Source organism: Alexandromys fortis, unplaced genomic scaffold (assembly GCF_014885135.2).
Source record: "Alexandromys fortis isolate MF-2015 unplaced genomic scaffold, M_Fortis_MF-2015_v1.1 scaffold_1, whole genome shotgun sequence".
Classification (NCBI taxonomy): Eukaryota; Metazoa; Chordata; class Mammalia; order Rodentia; family Cricetidae; genus Alexandromys; species Alexandromys fortis.
Genome location: NW_026067927.1, coordinates 24,946,708 through 24,967,182, shown reverse-complemented (window position 1 = coordinate 24,967,182; position 20,475 = coordinate 24,946,708). Strand labels below are relative to the sequence as shown.

General features: G+C 47.2%; 1 protein-coding gene across 2 annotated transcripts in view; it reads right to left on the bottom strand.

Annotated features, from left to right (window-relative positions):
• The window catches only part of Cdh13 (cadherin 13), a 938,536-nt gene that overhangs the window by 105,003 nt on the left and 813,058 nt on the right, over window positions 1-20,475 (bottom strand). For both annotated transcript variants that reach the window (XM_050144164.1, XM_050144165.1), the window contains one exon: window positions 4,475-4,615. In XM_050144164.1, coding sequence (XP_050000121.1) covers window positions 4,475-4,615 — 141 coding nt within the window. The remainder of the gene's footprint in view (window positions 1-4,474; window positions 4,616-20,475) is intronic.

Sequence of the window (20,475 nt, the reverse complement as noted above, 5' to 3'; positions counted from 1 at the left end):
ATACTGAGTGCACCCTACACATTTTGAAATGCCCCAATAAAACAAGGGAGGGACTTCAGGTGGATAGTTTGGAGGGATGCTGTGGGCAACTTCGTTTTCCAGTCTAGACACTGTGAAATAGAAAGAAAATCTAGAAGCTTCTGTTTGTGAGGAACCCTGGGGGATAGCTCCAGGTGTTGAGGACCTGTGACAATTGAGGATTTAGCTCTTACCAGGACATCTCTGCCATCCCCTTTAAGGCTCAGGGGACACTGAGGAAGAGGGGCAGAAAGGACTTAAGAGCTAGGGAATGGGGAGAAGGGCTTGCAAACACCATCTCCAGCTTATAAACAAGGTGTGCAGCCATTGGGCTGGGCCTGCTCGAGACTGGGCCCATCATCAGTCTCTCATGGATCAGGGAGGGGCTCACCCTAGGGTCAAACCCCTGCAAACTGAAATTCCGAATGTAGGTAGATGGGGAGGGGCAGCCACTATCTCCAGTTGGGATCTTGAAACCCACATCCCACGGATGCCCTGGGCTAAACTCAGTGGTTCACAAAACAAGACAAAATGAATGTGGGAGAAGGAACACTGAAGGGGAAGAGGGGAAGGATGACAGGTGTGGAAGAGGCGAGAGAGGGTGGGTGTGAGAGGACCAAGGATCATTCATCATAAACATGTTACGACATTGTCAAAGAATAAATTCAATAAAAGTTATAAAAGAGAAAATATGGATTGTATGTGAGTATTCACAGCAGCCTACTTAGAGTTCCCAAACAATTGAAAATGCCCTTGGATAAATGAATGGCTAAACAAAATGAGATCTAGCCCATAGTGGAGTATTATTTAGTCATAAAAGAAGCATGCATTGACCCTACAACAAGGATGAACCTAGAAAACATGCTAAGCAAAGAGGCCAATCACAAAGAATACTACAGGGTTCTCTTGATGTGAAATGTCCTGAATAACCAATTCTTAGAGACTGAGATCAAAATTGCTGCCAGGTGAGGGGTCAGAGGGATGGGGAAGTGAGTGATGATGATGAAGATTTCGTTGAGGGGTAACGCAAAAAATGTTCTTAAACCAGAGAGCAGTTATAGCCACATGGTTTTGTGAATGTATTAAAATCCAATGACTTGCATATCATCAAAGGGTGAGCTCTATGGTACATGAATAATGTCTCAATAAACCTGCTACTAATAAAACCATAATAGATGGAGGATCATAAGTGATAAAGTTAGAGATGAAATAAACCCCTGTCCTCCGGCCTCAGCCAATTCTGTGAGGGAAAAAGCAGATATTCCACACCAGACAGGAAACGGGTCCTTCATTGTTTGCTAAATGCGGTGGGGAAGGGGGAAGCTGTCATACACACATTAGAAACAGATTTACACGCTGGGCGACTCAGCTCATCACACTCACGTCAGTAAAGACAACAGAGAACTTGTAACAGGTCAGAAAACAGGGCCACGGATGACAGCCTGGCTGCCAAGTGGCATGAATGCAAAGATTAGCCATTACACAGGACCACTGGAAAATGCACAACTCATATACACGACAGACGCTTGATAGAGATTTTCTACAACGCGACAATAATCTTTAGCATTTACACAAGTTGTCCAATAGGGACATGTGTTCTGAAGGCGGAGCAGGCTCCCAGTTATCAATTATATGAGACAAAATCTAAAGAGTCCACTGTGCTGGAGGAAAAGTGGGATCTTTTGTTTTCATCTTTTTGTAGAAAACGATGCTACCTATCTAAGGTGCAATGAAGCCCTGGAGAATCTGCAGGCCAACAGGGGAGAGCAAAAGAATTATGAGGCATCGCTAGGTAGTTGGTTAAGACAATACCTTCATATTGAAAAAGGCAAAGGCACCAGGAAAGTAAGACTTCTGGGATATCATGTCACAGACCCTGGGAATTAGAGGCCACATCACAGGCTGCCTCTGACTGATGTGTCTGTCCAGATCTCTGGGTCCACTGGACAGCCTCACCCCTCTGAAAAAACTGGGGCTTTCTTTGAGTCTTGTTTGCTCTGTTTTTTCAGCTAGCGGACCAGAGTGAAGTTGTATGGCCTTATTACATATTACATACATACATAACATTCCATACATATTGTAATATTGTGCTTCGATCACAAAACATGTATGTGGGAAGAACTCAGGTTGCACAAGATGGAGCCAGTTAACATTCCAGCAGGGAGGGGGTAGCTCAGGAGCCCCAACCACTGGTTGAGGGGCTCTTGGCTGTTGATGGCCGCTAGGTATGAGAGAGTCAGTTTTCTCTAAGGGTGTGGCCCCTGATGGATGGCTTCACATCCTTGAGCATATAGATAGCACAAACTGGACTCAGTGGTTATTAAAAAGGGGGCACTAAGTTGGGGGATGTGGAAGTAGATCTGGGAGAAGTAATAAGGACAAGTTTGGGGGTGAATTTGATCCAAATACAAAGCATGAAATTATCAAAGAATTAATAAACATATTATATTAAAATTGCAAAAAATTTATTTCTTTAATCTAAATTACTGATCATCAACTTAAGGTATGAAAATTAAATGGACTTACTAAATGAAGAAAAAGACTGATACTTGGTTTAAAATCTTTGAAACTTATTTGCAAACACAGTGTATTAAAATTAGCAAGAAACTGATTTACCTCTGCCCCCAAGACCTGAGATTGACAGGAAATGTAAGTTGGTCAGCTAGAGTTAGTTGAACTAAGCTCCAGGGAGAAATCAGAAGTCTTTCTCTGGAAGCATTGGTGGTTAGAATGAGAATGGCCCCCATAGGCTTGTATATTTGAACGTTTGGTCTCCAGTTGGTAGAACTGTTTGGGAAGGACTAAGAGGCATGGCCTTGTTGGAGAAGGTGTCTCCTTAGGGGCAGGCTTTGAGGTTTCAAAGCCCAAGCCATTTTTAGTTAGCTCTCTTTGGTTAGTGCTTGTGGCTAAGGATGTGAGCTCTCAGCTTCTGTTGCAGCATCTCCTTACCATGGTAGTCATGTGCTAACCCTTGGGAACCGTGAGCCTTGAATGAAATGCTTTCTTCTATACCTTGGTCACAGTGTTTTGTCATGACAATGGAAAAGTAAGAAGTTGATATGGCAGTGCCGTCGTTATTGCCTGTGCACCTTCTGCTTGACAGTTGCATGTCTTGTTATATGTAATGGATCACGGTTCCACTGTTAAACAGTTCTCTGAAACAGAGAAAGTACTCTACCCACAACAAGAAGGAACACTATGTGAAAAAAAATATGGAAAACACACATTCCCAACAAGCACACACACCTGCAACTCCACTGTGGGACACACTCATATGTGTAGAAGTTCATACTACGCAACACCTTCTTAGACATTATCCAAGACAGTCCTGACTTGAAATGATCAGCATTTCCATTCTGAGATGGCATGTCTGGACCTTAATGTCTACTTTCCTCTCTCTCTCTCTCTCTCTCTCTCTCTCTCTCTCTCTCTCTCTCTCTCTTACTTTCCTCTCTTCCTAGGGCATCAGGTAAGGTTTTTTTGCCATGTGTTTGGATCCCTAGTATCCACATGAAACCTGGGTGGGCATGGACGGCAGCCTACAATCCCAGAACTCAGGACAGAGACAGGCTGTATTCAGAGCTGACTAGCTAGGTCACCTGAATTGTTGAGCTCTGGCTCAAGTTAGAGACTCAATATATAAGGTATAGAGTGATCGAGGAAGGCAAGTGATTTGAAGATTTGGTTTCCACATGCATGTGTGCATCTCTGTGTACACTTGTACATGCAAATCTATGTCCCCACATGCATGAACATTTATATACACACAACTTTCTAAGTTACAATACAAACACATAAAACAAGGAATGGCCCCTTGGATAAGAATGGCCCATGTTTAGAATTTCCTTGTCATCATAGCGACGTGGTCCTCACTATCCCCTTTATCTTCATTTGCATGTTCTCCATAACCATCTCCATCCCGTCATCCTCTCTACCACTGTTATCTCAACAACATCTCATAAGCAGTACACGCATATCAAATACATGGCGTTGTCTCTGACCTAAAGAAGCCCTGACATTAACATGCGTCCATCCCATGCATAATGCCCATGACTTCTTGGTCAGACACTAAGTCAGCAGTAGAATGAGGTCTTACGTCTCAGCCCCTCACTGGCATAAATGGGAAACAACACATGGTCTATGCCTGTGATAAACAATGGTCCTCGACACACAATAACTCAAGCTTTTTTGTTGTTGTTATGTCCATGGGTCACCATGCAATCTCCAGGAAAATCCACTCCCTCCTTGCTGCTGTTCAGACTGGTCTTTCCATTTGCTCTTATTTTATCTCACAATTGCAACAGGACTCAAATAACACGGTGCCACGGAGATGACACTTCGGGATTAAAAGTTAATTTTTTCTTATGGACGACCAAGAGCCCTTTGTCTCCCAGAGCTCAGGCATTTTAGACGCACAGCAGCCACAGGGACCCTGTGACACGGCCCTGGAGCTTACCTCTTTCTTGGTGAATTTTGGCGAGTGGTCATTTTTGTCATCGATCACGATGGTGGCTGTGGCTGTGCCTGTCAATCCGACGTCCAATCCTGCCATATCTTGAGCCTCAATGATCAGTTCATACTTGGGATTTTCCAGGGTCTACAAAGCAAAGAAACACCAGAGAAGATTGGGTTTAGATGTGAGGCACTGTTTTGGAGAACTGGCGAGCGTGGTCCCTATGCCTTAGTCTATAACTGGCTATAACATTTTTTATTTAATTTTTTTCATTTTACATACCAACCACAACCACAGTTCCCCCTCTCTCACCTTCTCTCCCCCACCTTCGCACCACCCAACCCCCCCACCTATTCCTCAGAAAGGGTAAGGCCTCCCATGGGGAGTCTGGCATATCAAGTTAATGAAGGACCTATCAACCCCCTTCCCCCTGTATTGGGGCTGAGCAAGGTATCCCTCTTTAGGAAATAGGCTCCAAAATATCAGTTCATGCATGAGGGATAAATCCTGGTTCCTCTGCCAATATCCCCACAGACCGCCCAAGCCACAGAATTGTCACCCATATTCAGAGGGCCTAGATTGGTCCTCTGCAGGCTCACCAGCTGTCAGGCCAGAGTCAGTGGGCTCCCACTAACTCAGGTCAGCTATCTCTGTGGGTTTCCCTATCATGATCTTGACCCCTTTATCATATAATTCCTTCTCCCACTTATCAACTGGTCTCTGGGGAACTTGGGCCCAGTGCTTAGCTGGGGGTCTCTGCATCTGCTTCCACCAGTTACTGGATGAAGGTTCTATGATGACAATTAGGATAGTCATCAGTCAACTACAGGGGAAGCTGGCCCCATAACATTATACACACACACACACATACACACACACACACACACACACACACACACACACACACACCTTTGAAATCATTCTAGAGTGATAGTTAGCATTTATAGACTGGAAATGGCAACCAGAATGGAATCTACTGACTTGTCCTTGTTAAAGGGAGATTTTATACCTTCTAGAATGTTGCATGACCTGGGCGTGAGCATATATTCATGGTGGATGTTCATGCCTACCCTTGCCATATCAAGAAAACTTCTGAAGCTGATCTGGACACAGGCTAACTCCACTTCTGAGGCCATGACAAAGACGGTGGCTCTAGGAACCCTAGGGTCACTATGCTTCACATACCCCAGTACAGTAGGTCTTTCTTGCAAGCAATCAAGCTGATCACTGCTTCCATGGTACAGGTAGAGAAATAAATGCGGTTTAGTGTCTCTTATGTGGTGTTTCCTTTGTTGTTATTGTTGTTCTTTTAGTATCCCAGAGTACTAAATCTGGACTTTGTATTTGAATGTAAACATGGACTCACAAATTTACCATCATCGAGGCTGCATGACTAGATCTTTTTATTCATATATTTCTTGACCACTGGACATATCTCAAAGGCCATGTTTGTAAGAAATAAAATCTTATGGTTTATTTGGAAAACCGCACTAAGCCAGTTTAGGTTCAAATACATAATAAAAAACAAAACCAAAAAAAACCAAAACAGAATATGGCTGATGTCTGCTAGTCTTGATACCCCCCCATGCCCAAACCAACTCTGCTAAGTTACCCCCTCACCCAGTTAGAAGTTTAGACTAGAAAACTGATAAAAGCCAAGCTGGCCTAGTGACCTGTAGCTGTATTGAGGTCATGTGCCTGGTAAGCTTTAAATCACAGAATATTTCTCTGATAACACATAGAGAAGAAGCCACACATGGCTTTTTCCTCAACAAAAGAGTAAGCAATGGAGGGAAAAACGAGACCTAGTTGGCATGTAAGATGGTGCCCTCTGATTACTGAGTTAGGGGAAAGGATAGGAGATTTGCGGTAGGCCAGAATTCTATTCTCTGGGCTCTCAGACCCTGCCATTCCAGGACCTTTGCAAACTCATAAGATAAACTGCCTCACCCTTGCTACCGTTTCTTCACTAGTCTTAGTATAAAGTCAGGCTCCACATTTCTCACGGTGCTGAAACATTCAAAACAGCTAACCACGCGGCTAGGATTCTGAGATGGAGTGTGTGAGACTGTGTGTAAATTCCCCTTATGGGGCAGAGGGTGTCGGCACCCCTTTTTCTGGTAGGCTGCAGCCATGCTTCCTTTGGAGACTCATTAACCACCTCTCTGTGTTTTCTATGTGGAAAACTTCTAGAATCATCTCTGATCAGAGACCAGTAAGAGCACCCAACCCAGGGTGTGATATCCAGGCCAGCTCTGTCTGTGCTGGGCAGTATGGGAAAGTAACTTTGACCCCTCTGGTGACAGTTTGGTAGCACCAGCTGGCAGTGCAAGGTGAGCTGTCTCACATCACAGCAGGGCTGGGACAGGAGCCTCTGGGTGGAGCCACGTAAGAGTTCTGTGAACAATGTACGTTGGAGAAAAGGAGACGGCTGCCCCGAGCCAGCCTGGCCAGAGGATTTCTCTGCAGATAAAGGCTTCCATTTTCCTCCTCTGCTTCAGTCACTTTAGATTGATTTCTTAATGACTTACTGAGAGAGTCCGAGTGAGGCCACCATCAATGACAAAAATAGAAGGTGTTTATAATTGCATTCACAGCCTGCCAGTGTGATGGCTTCCAAAACTGGGGTTCATAGCAATCAGTAATTAATAGGGTTCCGAAGGGACAAGGAACAAAACAACAATGGGGAACCTCCCATTTCCTTCCAGAACTACAAACATTCAGGTGGTGAAGGGTTGGTAGTTGCTTGTTCCCATGGATTCTGTGGTGTGTGTGTGTGTGTGTGAGCGCGCATGAGTGCGTGCGTGCGTATTTGCAGAGGTCAGAGGAGGACTTTGGGTACCCTGTTTTATCACTCTCTGGCCTTTCCTTTTGCGGCAGTGTCTCTTACTGAACCTGGAGAGTAGGCAGCACAATCTCTCAGCATTGGGATTGCGGGTACGTATGTGATCGCACTTAGCTTTTTGTGTGGGTGCTGGGACCCAAAATCATGTCCTAATGCCTGTACACCAAACTCCCTCACCTACTGAACCATCTCCCCAGCTCCACAAGAAACTCTTAACGGACTGTCCTTTAAGAGGTCCTGAGCTACCAACTTGATGAGTTGTAAAGGCTCGGTTGGATGGCTTGGTGGCTTTCAGTCAAGCCATGACCATGATCCTGAGGGGTACCAGCATGCTCCCATGACAGGTTATCCAGGTTTTCGCTTTAGCTCTATCAGGATTGACAGTCTCGAGCTTCCTTAACTGCTGAGTGTGAGCAGCATATGACACCATGCTCAGTCTGACGCTGCTGGGAATGGCACCCACTGTGCAGGTAACAAATTGGCGTCAGGTACCATGGGAAAACGTCAGGCTATTTTATATGGATTCCCATCGTCAACACATTGGCGGGACCGTTGTCCATTAGTGCTGGCAATCTTCCAAATCCTTCATGCGTGTCTCCAGAAGTTCCGGTCAAAACCCCGAGTATTCCAGGTTCAGTCTCTTATAGATCATCTTCACTCTTGCCATAGAACTTGGTGCTCATTTTCTGTGTGCCTGCATTTGTATGAATATACGTGTCTGTATACACACGCACATGAATTCCAGTGTTACATGCACAAGGTGGTCATCTCAGTGCTCTTCCTCAGGTCTTTCCCGCTAGGGAAAGGTCTCTCACTCACCTAGGGCTTGCCGTGTAGGCTAAATTGTCTGTCTCTGCCTCCTCAATGCTGGGATTACAAATGTAAACCAGCATGTCTGACTTTTTTTTCTTTTTGAAAGCAGGTGTTGTGGGGCTTGAACACAGGCCTTTGTTCTTGTAAGTCAAGCGCTTCACTGAACCTTCTCCCGAGCCTTTTATACAGTTTTGAAAGCACTCGAAGACTGTTTAAAAAGTCAAGTTGATTTTTTCCACCAGTGTGGAGGAGTGTGCTTAATGATGTATACCAACATATTCCTGAGCTTCTTTTAAGATCTCTGTCAGATGAAGGCGTGTGATTAGTGTGGCATCTTCTCTTACCAGGTCTCTTTCTAGTGTTGACAGTTTAAATAGCAAAGCAATGAACATCTTTGCTCGGGAAACTGTCTACATTTGGCCTCAGTTTTTGCTTTTGTCTTTGCATGGTAGATCCTAAGATGTGGAATTACTTGATTGAAGGGCATGGATAATTCAAGTGTGTGTGTGTGTGTGTGTGTGTGTGTGTGTGCATGTATGTGTGCATGCATGCATGCATTTATGCATTTTCACATGTGTGTGGAGGCCAGAGGTTGATGTTGATGGCCTTCCACTGTATTTATTTTTTTAAAGATTTATTTATTATGTATACATGTATACATGCATGTATATATGCTTGTAGGCCAGAAGAGGGCGCCAGATCTCACTACAGATGGTTGTGAGCCACATGTGGTTGCTGGGAATGAAACTCAAGACCTCTGGAAGAACAGCCAGTGCTCTTAAACACTGAGCCATCTCTCCAGCCCCTCCACTTTATTTATTAAGGCTGAGTCTTCCTCTGAACCTGGAGTACATGAAATTGTCTAGTCTAGCTAGCTAGCTTGCCCCAGGAGTCGTGTTTCTACCTCCTGGGTTCTGGGTTTACAGGTGTGCTCTCATGCCTGCCTGGTTGTTATGAGAGTGCTGGGATCTGAACTCTGGTCTTCACACCATGTGGCAAGCCCTTTCTGCACTGATCCGCTTCCCAGTTCCTTGAGGCTTTCTTTTCCTAGTTCAGTTTTGTGTCTTAGGCAGAAGCTATGCACTGCTCACATCCTGTCCTGTCAGGACCGTAAGTGTGTGACCCAAGGACTATCATACCCCTAAGAAAAACCTTGCCTAGGTAGTCAGCTAGGGGTCCATGATGGCTGTCTGAGCACGTGACCCAACTCAAATTCTCAAGTTCGATCTGGAATGTACTTCTTTTGGAATACACAGAGAAAGGTAGCTCTTCTCTTGAACTTGGAGGTGGTAAGACCCAGTCCGGACAGACCACGTCTCTCTGCATCCTCCCAGGGAAAGCCAATCAATCAAGAAGATAGTGCAGAGCCAGAGGTAGAGCCAGAACTCTCTCTCTCCAATCTTTGTCTGTCTGTCTGTCTCCTTCTCTAATACAATACATCCTGATTGTGTCACCCCTCCCTCTATTCCACCAGCACTCCCAAGCCTCCCTTCCTCCTGTTCTTCCCAGTTCTCCCCACCCACCTTCCTTCTCCCCCATATCCACTGCTTTTTCATTTCCCGTCAGAAAAGAATAGCAATATCAACCGAGCATGACATAACATGAGCAAGACTAGGAACAAACCTTCATATCGAGGTTGGACAAGGCAACCCAGTAGGAGGGAAAGGGTCCCAAGAGCAGACAAAAGAGTCAGTGATACCCCCACTCCCACTCTTAGGATTCCCACACAAACCTTAAGCTAGGCAAGCACAGCATGCTTGCAGAGGACCTAGCACAGACCCACGCAGCCTCCACGGCTGCTGCGCTGGAGTCAGAGCCCTTGCGATACTGTCTGCGCTCCTTGCAGCTGCGTCACCTCTCAGACCCTGTGGGTCCTGTGCATGAACGAATTTCTCCTTTCCCCAAGATGCTTGATTCAGAGGTTCTGTGAGGGGCAACCAGGCAGTTTTGACTAATATTGCATCTAATGGTGTGATCAATCATCTGGTTACTACAGTAAAGCAGGAGGGTTGTCGTACCTGGTGGAGTGGCACAATAGGCCCTTCAAGGCAGTGGTCCAGTCACTTGACAAATAGCTTGAAACTTGTTCCTCTGCAGAAAGTGATTCCCAACCCCTCCACACACACACACACACACACACACACACACACACACACACACACACACACACACGCTTGTAGAGGTCAGAGATCTTTTTTTTTTTTTCTTGGTTTTTCGAGACAGGGTTTCTCTGTAGCTTTGGAGCCTGTCCTGGAACTAGCTCTTGTAGACCAGGCTGGCCTCGAACTCACAGATATCTGCCTGCCTGCCTCTGCCTCCCGAGTACTGGGATTAAAGGAGTGTGCCACCACTGCCTAGCCAGAGATCAATCTTAAGCAACCAGCTACCATCTACCCTGTTTTAAAACATTTAACTTCAGTGTTTGACTGTGTGTCCATGTGGGGCCATATGCGCATGAATTCAGATTTCTTTGGATGCCAGATGCCAGCTTTGAATACCCTGCAACTTGAGTTTCAGGTAATGGGTGTGAGCCACCATGTGGGTACTGGAGCCAGACTCAGGTCTTCTAGAAGAGTGGCAAATGCTCTTACCCACTGAGCCATCTCTCTGGCTTTCATCTTGATTTTTGAGACAGGGTCTCTCAATGGAAGCTGAGGTTGAACAGGTCAGTTTGCCCCAGGGATCAATGGACTTATTTACTTCTCAGCACAGGAATTACCCCTGGGCATGACCTGCCTGGCGATTCATGTGATTCTGGGGGTGGAACTCAAGACCTTGAGCTTGGAGAGAACTTTGCAGACTGAGCCATCCGCCAAGCCCAAGACCCCCTTTGTAAATAGTTCAAAGGTCAAGGTTGAGGAACTTGTGTTCACACACAAATCAGAGGAAAGAGGAGGTGAGTGCGAATTCTCACAAAAGTGAAGAAGGGCACACCAGCATAACTCTTACTGTCTAAGTAACTGTACAAATAATTTTTATAAAATGAATCAGTCAATTACCATCTCCCGGAGTAAATACAACTTTATGGCTGTAATGGGAAATGGATTGATTCGTGTGGTAGGAAATCCATCAGAGTATGAAGGAGACAAATTGTAGAGTTTGTACTAGCTGCTCCAAAAGTCTCAATTTTCTAGCAAACTTAAAGCTTACATTAACGAAGTTTTCATTGCTAAAGTCCTAGCCAATCATTGTAAGAAAGTAAAAATGGGGTTGTCAGTTTGAAAGTGGAAAGTGAGGAACCTCTTCCTTCCCCCCACTCAACTACAAACCCCAAGACTCAATTAAAATGGGCAGTGATGGGGTGGGACACCCTCCACCCCCTACCCCCCCACATATGCGCACACACACGCACACGCAGGCACACACACTCAGTTTTTGGCACCTTTGTGCTTAGGTAGAAGCCTCTCAGGCTACTGGATAAGTCCTTCATAATTAGCTGCCCGGTTCCTGCCAGCTAGCCAACTGCTTCTGTGTTTTCACTGTGGAAAGTGATTTTAAGACAAAGTTTGCTTGTCTCACAGGGTTTGGGATTTTTCTGCAGCGAACACCGTTGCCGGGCTCAGGAGGTGACTCAGAGGACAAAGCATCCGCTGCACAAATGCTCCTCTGAAACCACTTAAAAGCCAGGTAGACATGGCAGCTCCAAGTTCAGGGAGAGAGACCCTCACCTCAACTGAAGAATTGAGAAAATCAGTTGACATCAAGTTGGGACATTCACATGTGTGCATGCCTACACATATGCAAACATGTGTACACCCATATGTGCACACATGAACACAATGAGAACACAGTGAGAAAAAAGAAGGCAAGCAGCAGTAAAAGCATCTGTCCATGCACCCCAGAGATGCCATTCCAATTTAAACACCAGACAAGACACCCCTTGGAAGCTTCGATATTCCTGTATTGCTCTTGGAAGCTTGGCTTTCTTGGTCCTGTTTCCCACCTTGGCTATTTTACCAGAAGTCATTTTTTGGTTCCCTACCTCCCTGTGGTCACTCATACTTGAAGTTCATGGGCCAATGTATATGCCTCGTGGCCACTCTGCACTTGTTACATACATAGATGGTATTAGTTGAGCATCCAGCCATGGTGGTCTTCTTTAGGAAACACCCTTGATGCAAAGACATGGGCCTCAGCACCCTTCTGGGCTGGCTGAATCATAGCAACTCATGAACCCAAGCTTGGACAGTCAGATTCTGGGAGGATTGAAGAACCGTAGTGACAGAATGTAGGGACCACCTGCAATTCTCCTGCACTCCCAAGGCTCCGTGTAGGGCTCTGCCTTCTCAAGCATTAGAGAAGCAGGGAGGCACTCTGTCTCTGTAGGAACAAGCCCCCCTCCCCAACTGCCTAGCTGCCCTGTCTCTACACAAATAAACTTAAGAGGGAGGTGGATGCCCCACAGCCCTCTCCAAGCTAGGCTGCCTGTGCCACAGGCCTCTCCTGATGCTCCCGTCTACTTGGTTCAAGGATCAAAGGGCAGATGGCTAGAGTCAAACTAATTTCAAAGCTCCTTTGAACTGTGCCATGCGAAAGGCACCAACATGGCTGGAAAGACACAAGCCTGGGCCCCAGGGTTTGCTGCTTCTAAACTCCAGCTCTTCTTTCTTTGATTGTATAACACAATCCAGATCTTGGATTACAGGCACATCCCATCAAACCCAGCTTTTTCTGTGTATGCTGGGGATCGAACTCAGGTCCTCATGCTCTTGAGGAAAGTAGGTTGCCGGCAGAGCCATCTCCCTAGCCTGTCTGGCTTTATTCTAAATACCCATTGGCTATTTTTCCAAGTAGATGACCAGTTTCTCCCAGGCAAGGACCATACCTTTGGCCCCAGCACCTAAGCAGGACTTAGCACACAAGCTGAGCTATTCACTACTGTTCCTGATAATGAAGATGTATCACCGTTTCCTGACTGAATTGTATCTCAAAAGGCCCACAGTCCCAGCTTCCTTTGCAAATCAAAGCTCTTGGTTCTCAGAGTTGGCTCTTACTTTGGGGAGCTGGAGTTTCATTTTGCCTGAGAAATGTATAGTTCCAGCCCGGGGAAATGAAACTGGCTGTTGTGATTTTATTTGAAGCGATCTGATCTGCAAGACACAGCTAAGAGAGTCAAGCTGCTCGCCTGGCTTGAGTCCCACAGCCACGCATGCCCATTGCAGTTGGGGTCTCTCCTGGGAGTCTTCCCGTGGCCGCTGCTAGATAACCCAGCAACTGGGGGAGAGACGTTCTATCTGCGGCGGCAATTCTCCAGTGAGTCTCCACAGACACGGGCTGGGTTCACTGATCACGCTGATTTGAAAACCAAACGTTTCGTCTTGAAAAAAAGAGTCAAGCGGTGTCATTAAATACGGCAGCTAATCAATCACAGGGCCCTTGATGTTTTACATGGCGACCATGACTTCCACGTAAGCCTATGTTTAACGGAACATTTATCACTAATAACAAGCATAATGGTAGCTGTGGGGGGAAATTAAGGAATCAGTGTTACACGGAGGAAGGTTTTGCCGTTCCCCGGCACAGCCCCATCCTTCTCCTGCCTCGTCCTCACCCATTCTCTCTCCTCATGCAGACCTCATTTCTTTGCTAGACGCTGTGCCTTCTCTTACCTGTGAACACTGCATCTCTACTCCCTCCAGGCTAATTAATTCCCGATCATTTCCCGATGTTCATTATTCAGTGTGCGGTAGCCTTCATGAAGCTGAATAGAGCTGGCTGTCACTTAGGGAGGAGCTGTATTCAATCGATTATCATTACCCTGGACCCACTGGGCTGTGAGGCGGTAGGTTTCCATATGGCCTTTTCATACATCCTTCCTAACCTTCTCCGGAGCCCCTCCACACCCCACTTCCCCTAACCTCCCAGTTACAGCCCAGCAATCCCAGTCAAGCCATGTAGGTTCTCTCACCTCTCCTTCCTCTCTGTCAATGGAACGATAGTACTACTTACTGGTTGGGTGAGGATTACAAGAGCCATAAGTGCTATGTTCACCGTCTGCATGTGCCCATGAAAATAGAGGGCAAGTTGGTGACTTTCTCATCACCATGACCAAGTACCCGACAGGAGCAATACAAGGGAATAAGAGTTTATTCTGGTGCATGATTCAGAGAGCACAGGCTAGGAGTGGGGACAGACAGTACAGGCTAGGAGTGGGCTTGCTGCATGCAGCAGCAATAACTTGCAGTGATATGCTGCATCTTGGTAAATCAGGATACAGAGAAGTCTGGCTAAAACCAGAAGCAGCTGTCACCTTCAAGGACTGATCCCCACTTTCTGTAGCTAGGCTCCACCTCCTAAGGGCTCCTGACAACCCTGAAGAGCACCACTATCTATCTGGGGACCAAGTGCTCACACATCTCACCTTGAAACCAGGACACATGGCTTATGTTACCCAGTGGACTCACACAGCATTGTTTGGAAAAGTGGTTGAAAGCCGAGGCCAACAACCATTGAGCGAGCTCGAATGTGTGGACCCTTCCTGGGGCAAACCTTCTGATAGGGGCAAACCTTCTGTTGGTTCAGCAGCTCCTGGACCAACCCACTGGGGATGGCTCAGCAAGAGCCCCATAAACACAGGACATGGCTGAACAGTACCTAGATTCTCCTAGACAAAGGGACTGTAAAGTCAGAAATGCCTATGGGTTCAGATCATTTTGTTCCAGGTCATTGGTTATGCTACAATGAATAACAACAGGCTATTTCTCTTTCGGCGATCACTGTGCCCTATGATGGTCATATGTGCTCATCGCTTGTTTATAGCCACCTTGACCATACCAATTGAACTCCTCTAGATTAAAGGCCATGTCTCATTGGAGCCTTCTGATGGGGACCATTGTAGTTATGTCATAATTAGCCAATTACAGACATGCTTTTTAGAAGCTAATAGATGGCACAGAGTAGCGTGTCTGTACAAGTCAAACCTCATCCCTATAGGCAGGGGATGTGGCTCAGTTTGTAGAGTACTTATGTAGCACGGAAGAAGCCATGGTGTCGGTGGCAGTGCATCTAAGCCCAGCATTTAGGAGGTTGAGTCAGGAGAAGCAGAAGTTCAAGGTCATCTTCCTTGGCTACACAGTGAATTTGAGGCCAGCTTAGGATCCATGAGACATCATCTGAGCCAACGAAACAATCTCTCGATTGGTAATGTTGGGAGTTTGGATGTTTAAATATTCTGACCTTAACTGATCGGGACCGCTCAGTGTGACACACAGGTGGAAAGAGGCATGCAGTTAACTAAGGCGAGCTGCCGGAGTGTGCTCCAGAGTGTGCTCCAGAGTGCAGATGCTGCATAGAAAGTCAGGGAAGGTTGAGGCCAGAGCCCAGCGGCAGAGAGTCTAGTATTTCTGAAGACTTGGGTTGGGTCACCAGCAAAGTAAAACCAAAAGATAAGTAAGAAAATAGCTAAATACGTAAGTAAGTAAACAGATACTAAGTAAATACATGAGTAAACAGAGCTGAGGAAAGTTTGAAGGAAGAATGGTTGAATATTTAAAAATTTTATTCATTGACTTATCATTTTTAAGGGCATGTATATGAGCTTGTATGAGTTTATGTGCGCCACGTGAGAGTGGAGGAGGCCACGGAAGTAAGAAGGGGGCACTGGACCTCCTGGAGCTGGCATTGAGGTGGTTGTGAGCCACCCAACACGGGTGCTGGGAACCAGACCCAGGGGCTCTGCAAGAGCAGCCAGTGCTCTTAACCACTGAGCCACCGCTCCAGCCACAACTGTTGTATATTTCAGATATCTCTAGTGACAGCCATGAACAGTTATAATACAATCCCTTTATCTACTTATGTCCTGCTTTGGCTGGACAGGCAACAGCCAATCAGTGCAAAACTTCTTGCGTCAGGCATTGAAAATGGAAACCATAGTCTTTTCGGGCTAGTTGCTCCCAATGCCTGCTCTGTAAATATCACAAGGGACTGGCAGAGGTATTATCTGTAGCAGAACAAGTTGCTGTCTGTCTGGGCTTGGATTCATCCACTTGGACCACATGAGGCCAGGATCAGGCTGTCTCTAAATCCAGGAGGCCTCAAGTGTGCTTCCTTATAAAATGTGACTTATTCCTACCACAGCGGGTGAGTAAGGGCCTCCCTCCCCCAGGCAGGAAAGGTTTGTGCTTGCCTTCTGTTTGTCTTTAGGCTTCCCGGTGCTAATATGCACATTTATATCTGGCTGTCACCTGCCGCTTCTTCATTCCCGGCTGGGGCCTTGTGGCTAAGCAGGCTGAGCTCATTTCCCCAGATTTAGTGGTTGCTGACAACGCCGGCAGGGTGGGGAAGCAGCAAGGGAAATAAACACAGCTCGTAGACATATGGGGGGTGGAATCACCGAAGTGATGGATTTGAGGCTGAGGGACACCAGAAGCAGATCAAACGCTTCTGCACAAAGTGTGCTTCTGAGGTTAGCGATGAGTACATAACCCGCCGATGGCATTCACAGTGTACCTAGGAAAATCGGCTCCTGAAGACCATGGGCGGGGTCACATTTGACATTCAGTCTGGCTACACAGAACCATTCACCCGGTGACTACTACATACGAGTAACTCTTCGGGGATGGGATAGAGGGTTTCAGACCTGCCTTTGATGCTTTGTTCTAGACCAAGAAACAGAAAGACAATCTGTGAAGACTGATGGATGGTACGAGAATGGCACTCGTGATAATCTGGGTCGAAGGGATGGAGGATGGGCTAAGAGCTACAGAGCCTATTTAGTTAAGCGAACGTTAACTGGGCCCGTATTTTCTGCCAGGCATCACACTAGACAGTAGAGAATAGGTATCAGGAATCAGGTCCGACGTAGGGACCGACACGCAGATGCTTTCATTGGAATGAGACTGGAGTTGTCAGGTAGCAGGCACAGAACCCACAGTATGTGGAGAGCTGGGGCGGGCAGTGTCTTCAGTTTGGGACCAGTGGGAAACTGTTAACCTCAGAGCTGCTGTAAGTGCAGCCAGTGCACAGGAGTCTGTTCTGGACGCTGGGGATGGGAGGTGTGTGAAGCATGCTCTCTTTCCCTTTAAGGAGCTGGGGTGTGGCTGGGGATATGGCAGTAGTAAGAGCCCCCCACCCTGAGGTTATGGACACCTGAGGGCCCTGCAGGAGACCCTGTTAGGGTCTCCATGGCCGTGATGGATAGTCGGCTTAAGAGAATCTAGAATCACCCAGGGGACAGACCTTGGGGCATACCCATGAGAGAGTTTCTGGACTGAGTCCACTGAGGTGGGAAGGCCCATTCTCACTGTGGGTGGCACCATTCATTGGGCTGGGGTCCTAGACTGGACGGAAAAGGAGACAGTGAGCTAGCTGAGCACCGGCGTTCATCTCTCTCTGCTTCCTCAGTGCGAATGGGATGCGACCATTTGCCCCCACTCCTACTGCCATGGCTTCCCCATCGTGATGGACGACAGCTTGCACTGTGAGTCAGAACAAGTCCTTTGGTCCACAGGTTGCCTTTGTCTGGTATGTTGTGATAGATTCACCATGGCACCTAGTCAACGTCAGGTTTCCTAATAGCCAGGATGGAGCTTGGGCACCCAAGCTGAGATAGGGCCTGGTGTGAGGCGAGCAGACACAGGCTGGGAGGTCCCTCAGAGATCTTGTGGTGAGGCCTGACCTTCAACAGGACTTGCAGTGAGGAGGGACAGGGGGCACAGGGACACGGTGGGGGGGGGGCGGCTACAGATGTGTGGCTGGTGAGAACCAGAGCTGAGCACACTGCAGAATCTCGTGAGATTATCTGAGTGAGATGGGGGAAACAAAGGCTCCTAACGTGGAGGAAAAGTGAGTAGTTATACTGACTGCCTTGTGTCTACAGTTTGCTACCTGCTCCGTGCATGAGCCATGTCACTCCTTGCTTCCAAGCGGTTGCTCCTGACCTGTCACAGCGTCATTCCCTCACCAGGGAATGACCAGTAGAGGCCCCCACCAGCACTGCTGGGTGGAGTTGGGGTCCTGTATCCTAAGGAGACTCTTGGAGCTACAGTTGCTGAACTGGGGGACACACCTTGATGGGATGTGGTGTTCAACTGTCATGTGACTTGTGCTCAACTGTCACATGACTATGTGAAGCGCACCTATTTATTGACTGATTTATTTGTATGTGTGAGTGTAGGCTGGTGTTTGTGGGCACATATGGGTGCCAGTGCTCTGCCATATGTGTGTGCATGAGTGTGGAGGCCAGAGGGCAACCTCAGGGGCCATTCACATTCTTCTTTGAGACACTCTTTAATTGGCACTTAGGGCATGCTGATTGGGCTACGGTGGCCCAATCTGCCTCTCCAGCACTCAAACTCTATGTGTGCTCCACAGTACTCCAGCTTTTAAAGGGGGTGCTGGGATCCAGTTCAGCTCCTCCCAACAAGCTCTGTAAGGTCTGAGCCATCTTCCCAGCCCACACCTCTTTACAATGCGAATCAAAGTAAAATGGGAAAACGTGGTTTCCAAGAGTTTTCTGTCCACGACCTTTCTTTTCCTTTTCTAGAAAAAAACAAAAAGTCCATTCCCTCTAAGACACTGAGTTGCACTGCCACGGCCTCCCTAGTTGGCTCACAACCTCTTCTAGATGTCTCAGCTTGGTTCCCTTCGGCCCTCATGGGCAGCATGAAGGCCAATGATGGCTCTTCATCATGAGGCCATCGGCTCCAGACGGTATCATAGACCAGCCTGAGAAACTTCCATCCTGTCTTCTCACACAACTTGTCCAAGGGCTATAGATTTCTCTCCTGAGCTTCATGTCCTGTCTCCATCAACTCCTCCAGCTGTCAAGGATTCTAGCCCTCACCTTCCATTACTCAAGTAACTATGTAGCTTCCTTCTAAACCACATGCCATTCTAAGCCAGCCCGAGTGAGCCATCCAAGGCCCCCGCTGCCCAGCGGACCCTTTTGGCTCTACAGTGTTCCAGGACAAGACACAAAGGCCATGCACCAAACACATGCTCTTCAGGCCTTGCCCCCCATTTCTCCTCAACCAGTGTTACCCTCTAGCACTCTGGGGCACCTGCCTTCTCCCAGCCTCAGACTTCCTCGTTCCTCAGCACCTCTGTTCAGATGTGCCCTCTGACCTCCCTGTGCAGCCTTCCCTCTCCTTGAGGAAACTGCTACATGTCCTCATATGTGTGACTTCAATGTCATTTCACCAGCAAGATCCCCTTTTCTTCCCAGAGTCACTCTCAATGGCCACCATGTGGTGGGGGATGTCTCCTCTTGTTTGACGTCATGACACACTCTGGAAAATGCCCATGGCAGCCCTGTCCTGCACTGTGTGGGGTTCAGAGTTCAAGCACAGTGGGGTGGGTTCTAGCAGCTGCTGGGCTTGCAGCTAGGAAACCTCCCGTGTCTCTTTTTATCTAAAATAAAAAATTTCAGATTTTTAATTCGCCCATCACAGTTGGGCATGGTCTGGGCAAGGTATAATGTGATAATCTGATCCATATAAAATCCATGTAATGGTCCAATCAAAGTAATTAACTTTCCATCTACTCAGACAGCTTTTTATTTTTTTAAATTGCGAGCTACAAACTCACAGTTTTGAGTTATTTTGAGATATATAATAAATTTCTGTAAACGAAAGCAACTCTGTGCTGCAGGGGGACACCAGAATTTCTTCCTCCTAGTTGGATTTTGGCTCCTGTTATCTATCCTTTCTCTAACCTGCTCCTCTTGAAGCTATGCCCACCTCATTCCTGGGGATAACGACAGGCTTTCTCACGTGGCTGGCGAAGTGGCCATAATCAGGATTAGGAGGTGGGAAATGCTGTTTGAAGGTGAACTGTCCCCCGCGGGCTCACGAGTTTGACCACTTGGTCTCCAGCTGGTAGCGCTGTTTGGGAAATCTGTAAAACCTTGAGGGTAGGACTTAGCTGGGGGAGGTGGGTCACTTGGGGTGGACCTTGGGGTTTTATTTGGGTCTGGTGTGACTTCCTGTCTGCTCTGCGGCGTGTCTGGCTGCCTCACATTCTGGCTGGCACACCTTCCTCACCGTGATGGGCTGTGAGCGGAAGAAACACTTTCTCTCTCAGCCGCTGTTGCCAGGTATTTGGTCACAGTCATGAGAAAGAATCAACACAGAGAGAAAGCCCACATTTGCCTGCATGGTGAGGGTCCTCTGAGAGGAAGGAAGGGTTTATGTGGCATGGGATATAGGAGGCCTCTAGAACAAGCAAAGCCATGAAATTTCGCCTGGAGTTTTCACCAGAACACGCTCTGTGACCCCTTATGTTTAGCTCAGCGAGACTTATCTTGGAATTTTGAGTTCCGGACTGTTTTAAATCACGACCTCTGAGGTGAGCAGACTTTGGGCAGACAACAGAAACTGTCCTCCCTGGAGTGAGGTAAAGTCACAGG